Source organism: Petromyzon marinus, chromosome 2 (genome assembly GCF_048934315.1).
Source record: "Petromyzon marinus isolate PM22_M1 ecotype Great Lakes invasive population chromosome 2, UKy_Petmar_22M1.pri1.0, whole genome shotgun sequence".
Taxonomy (NCBI): Eukaryota; Metazoa; Chordata; class Hyperoartia; order Petromyzontiformes; family Petromyzontidae; genus Petromyzon; species Petromyzon marinus.
In genome coordinates this window covers 20,138,749-20,142,948 of record NC_133668.1, presented here as the reverse complement: position 1 = coordinate 20,142,948, position 4,200 = coordinate 20,138,749, and the positions used below count along the sequence as shown (strand labels likewise).

Sequence of the window (4,200 nt, the reverse complement as noted above, 5' to 3'; positions counted from 1 at the left end):
CGGGAGGTGTCCCGGGAAAATTTAGCCAAACGGTAGGCTGCAAATGAGAAATTGGTTGGGCTTAAGGAATTGGGGAAATCGTGCAAACCTGGGGAGAGCATGGCTGCATTGCCCCCAATTGCCCGTGGGCACATCTCCTAAATTGTATACGCCAAGGTAGGGCCCGGTGGAGGTAATTGAGGTTAGGAGGCCGCAGTGTGTACGGATCCAGGTTGGCCGCAGGCGTTGGTATGTGCACCCGTCATGACTAAAACCATATCTTCTACCTTATGTGAGAAATTCATCTCCACCATCTGATGGCCGGGCGTGTGATGTGTTCGACGGGGACGGACGTACGCTTACGGAGATTGCACCTCTGCGAGACTCCGTTCCTCCATCCGCAGGCGGTGCTGCCCACAGGTGGACCGGGGTGGACGGTACAACCGCCACCCACTTCGTCCTCTCCTCCATCTTTGTCTCTTGGGGGCGGGGGGCTGCGCCCGTTGGGCCAGCTGCGAGTCACCCCCGGGGTCCCTGGGAGACCTGTGCTGGGTCCATACGAGGGACCGGCGACAAGGACCCGTTCCAAGCATGGGTGGCAAGGTACGGTTTAAAACAATTAGGTTTGACAAGGTTTAAATATAAAACCTCAATATCCCGAAGGGCCAGTTAGGGTGAGGTTTTGAGGTTTATTATAAAAATACGCCATTTTGTTTTTTGCAGGAACTCTGAAATCTTGGCATTACCTGAGTTACTAGTGTCATCAAATGAACCAAATTTCCACCGCAAGCAGGATCATGGATCAGGACCTGGATGAGGATTTACTCGATTCTGAAGAACGTGATAGTGATGTCGTAATTGTGAGGGACAAGAATCGAGTGGCCGATGTGGAGAAGGATGGAGTGGCCGACGAGGCGTCGGCGAACACAGGGAAGGCCAGAGGACGCTCGATGGGCCAGTTTTGGCACTACTTCACCGATGATCCGGAACCGGACAAGTTGAAGAGTGCCGTCTGCAAATATTGTCGTACCAGATTAAACCATCACAAGAAGAGTGAGCAGGCGATGAGGCACCTGAATGCATGTGCCGCTTTTCGGAGGGAAATGAATGGCACCGAGATAGATGATCGTCCCGAGTGGTATGCGTCGAATAAGAAGCGGGCGAAGGCAAGAGGCAACTCAACTCCATCTTCATCGAATGCTTCGTCGATGAAGCAAGGATTGATCAAAGATCACCTAATACCCAAGCTCAATGAGCGAACGAAGGAGAAGTTAAAGCAGGCCATAGCAATGCATTACTTTGTCTTGGGCACGTCGTTCCAGCAGGTCGAGAAGGAGAACCTAATGATCGCTGTGAAGGCACTTTGCCCAGATGCAGTGCTGCCGAACAGGAAGAGGCTGGCCGGACTTTTGCTCGACAGGGCGTATATCGACATGAAGAAGAAGCAGTTCAATCTTGATTTGAAGCTTTCGTTACTGCAGGAATCCATACTCTTTGTTTGGTTCTTTCGCTAAAGTCACGTAGGTAGAAAATAAAATAAATCACGACGTTTCGGGCGCAAGACAAGCGTCCGTCATTAGGTGGGAAAACATGGTCTGCTGCTGAGGCTGACTGTTTTAAAAGGTTTGAAATGGGTGTAGCCCAAGGGTCATAAAGAAGTGGCCGGGGCTAGTGATGTTAATGTGAGAGATTAGCATGTTACTGTAGAAAAGGAAAGCGGCCTCCTCGACGAGGGAGTGCAACCCAATGAGTGTAATCCAAAGGGCATGTGAGCATGAGAGTGCATTCCAAAAGACATGTGAGCATGAGAGAGGCATAGGGAGAGACACACAGAGTCGAAATAACAGCTGACATAGGCAGGTAGGATGGAAACATCACAGTCAGTAAAGGCTTCACCTGGTTTATAACGTCCTTCCAATGATTGCTCAGTTTGTACCCATCCTCTCAGTTGAAGTTGTGTCTCTGTTTATATATCTGGATGGCTTCATGAACAAATCTCTGATAGCAATTGGGTTTGCAGAGTACCTTCGTCTTGAAATAGATTGTGCAAATATTTATTAATTTAAATGAAGATGAAACCAGCATGAATAGAAAAATAACATAAAAGGGAACACTGGAAGGTAACCAAAAATAAGTGGAGTGAATTAATATCGTTAAGAAAGTTGTTTTTTTAGTGATGCACATTGCTAGAAATAATTAGCCAATGAACGGAAGACCACAATGAATGGCAACAGATGGAGAGGCCTTTATTCAGCATTTGATTGTTCTTGGCTGTTGATGATAATATTCAACCAGTTGTTTCTGTAGATAGTGCTTGACTCGCATTCACGGCATTGTTGATATCGGTAAAGAGTTGATGGAGTGCGTCATCCCCCTAGGGTCAATACAATTATTACCACTTTATGAGAAATCAGCAGTGGTTATCCCATGGAGATGAATATCTGCCACACACAGGAATGTGTCTTTTTATCCACTGTTCTCGGCCACCAATGGTGATAAGCACTACCCAACGCTCGTTTGATCGGGGATCGAGACAGTTTGACAATAAGGCTACAATAATGTGTAATTAACAAATAAGTCACTCCAACCTAGTGGTAGGTCTGTAATATATAGAGTACTAATCATATTTTACAGGCCTTTGTCAATTCATCTCTCTAAGAATTAAGATTTCGCTAGGCCGGGTCAGTTTGACCAAGCTTCTCTATTTTGTGTTGTTCACTTGCCACTGATGATGTTCTAGCTTTTAACTCTGACAGTGGCAGCCGATGATTGATCGAGGAAAATGGGAAAACAACTTAAACACAACTTAGCTGCACATTTGCATGTTCATGAATCGTGTTATATTTTTGGTGGTTGACACCCGATAAACTAGAATTTCGCAATGGCGGCTACTTGTTACTGAAAGCCAACAAGTCTGTGTTTGGATCGCTTCGCCCTTAGAAAACACATGGGAGCAATGACGCAACATTGCCGCTGTAACGCCGGCCCCTATTACCACCTGCTGTGAAGCTATTGGACTGAATAAAATTGAATGAGTAGAACAGATTTAATGAGAAACGCTCACATTCTATGTAGACTCTATTGGTTTTCTGGGGAATAAAGGGGCACAGCGAGTTTGGCCCCTTGTCTTGATTGTCATATGCATTTGTCAGTTAATGTACTTCCTAAATGAATAATATACATTCTTGATTTGAATCTTTCGTGACTGCAGGAGTCCATACTCTTTGGTTCTTTCGGTAAAGTCACGTAGGTGTAAAATAAAATAAAATAAATCACGACGTTTCGGGCGCAACACAAGCGTCCATTCCCACCTAATGATGGACGCTTGTGTTGCGCCCGAAACATCGTGATTTATTTTATTTTACACCTACGTGACTTTACCGAAAGAACCAAAGAGTATGAATAATATACAAATAACCCATGTCCCACCTGGCTGCCACTGACTCAGTGGACTAACTGCACCACCACTCCTCCCTCATTCTATTGTGTATATCTCTCTCTATATACAAACAAACACAGAGACCCCCCCCCCCCCCCCCAGATTGTGTGGCAAACTTCTATGGTGAGTGTCGTTAGTGAGCTCCTATTAGAGCCAGCAAGGTAAAGAACAGCTACTGGGTCACGTGTGTCTGCTCCAAGTGCTGGTGTTGTTGTTGATTCTACACAATCTGAGGCTGCATTGAAACTAGGTGAGGCACGGATCAGCTCCACTGGTGGACACGGCCCAAAAATCGAACCCATGTGACTGGGATCGTAGCGAATGGACGACAAACGCCGTACACACGTTTCAGTTTCATTTATTTGGTACAGCCCTGTGCCATTCGGTTCTTGAATCGGTTGCAACCGCAACAAACAAAAAAAAACATGAACAAGAAAACGTGCTGCATGTATATAAATAACGATGTTTATAGAGACGCTGCGGAGAGTGGAAGTCAAATGTTACAGTTGTTCCATGTGGGAATTGCCTGGTGCTCAACTCCAATGATGGCCCTGAGCCAGTTGCGTGAGTTGTGCCTACTACGGTGGTGACAGAAATCTGTAGTGCGATCTAAAAACATCGACTGCTGCGGTCCTCACATTAACCCAAGCTGCTGACATTATAATTTCCTGCTTTTGTTTTTGAAATCCTTTTCATGTCTTCAGAAATTAATATAATCATAAAAATAAACCAACGGATACATCCTAAGTTATTAATAATACGATTACAGAAATACTGGATTA

General features: G+C 45.4%; 1 protein-coding gene across 1 annotated transcript; it reads left to right on the top strand.

Annotated features, from left to right (window-relative positions):
• The first annotated feature begins 467 nt into the window (after positions 1-467).
• LOC116950771 (uncharacterized) lies at positions 468-3,233 on the top strand. The gene is made up of 2 exons (XM_032968830.2): positions 468-582; positions 703-3,233. Exon 2 carries the CDS (start codon positions 747-749, stop codon positions 1,491-1,493), a length of 747 nt encoding a protein of 248 aa, XP_032824721.2. The 5' UTR covers positions 468-582; positions 703-746; the 3' UTR covers positions 1,494-3,233.
• Positions 3,234-4,200: the final 967 nt, after the last annotated feature.

Coding starts and splice junctions, on each gene's coding strand:
- LOC116950771 (XM_032968830.2), top strand. CDS start 747: ATGAACCAAATTTCCACCGCAAGCAGGATCATGGATCAGGACCTGGAT.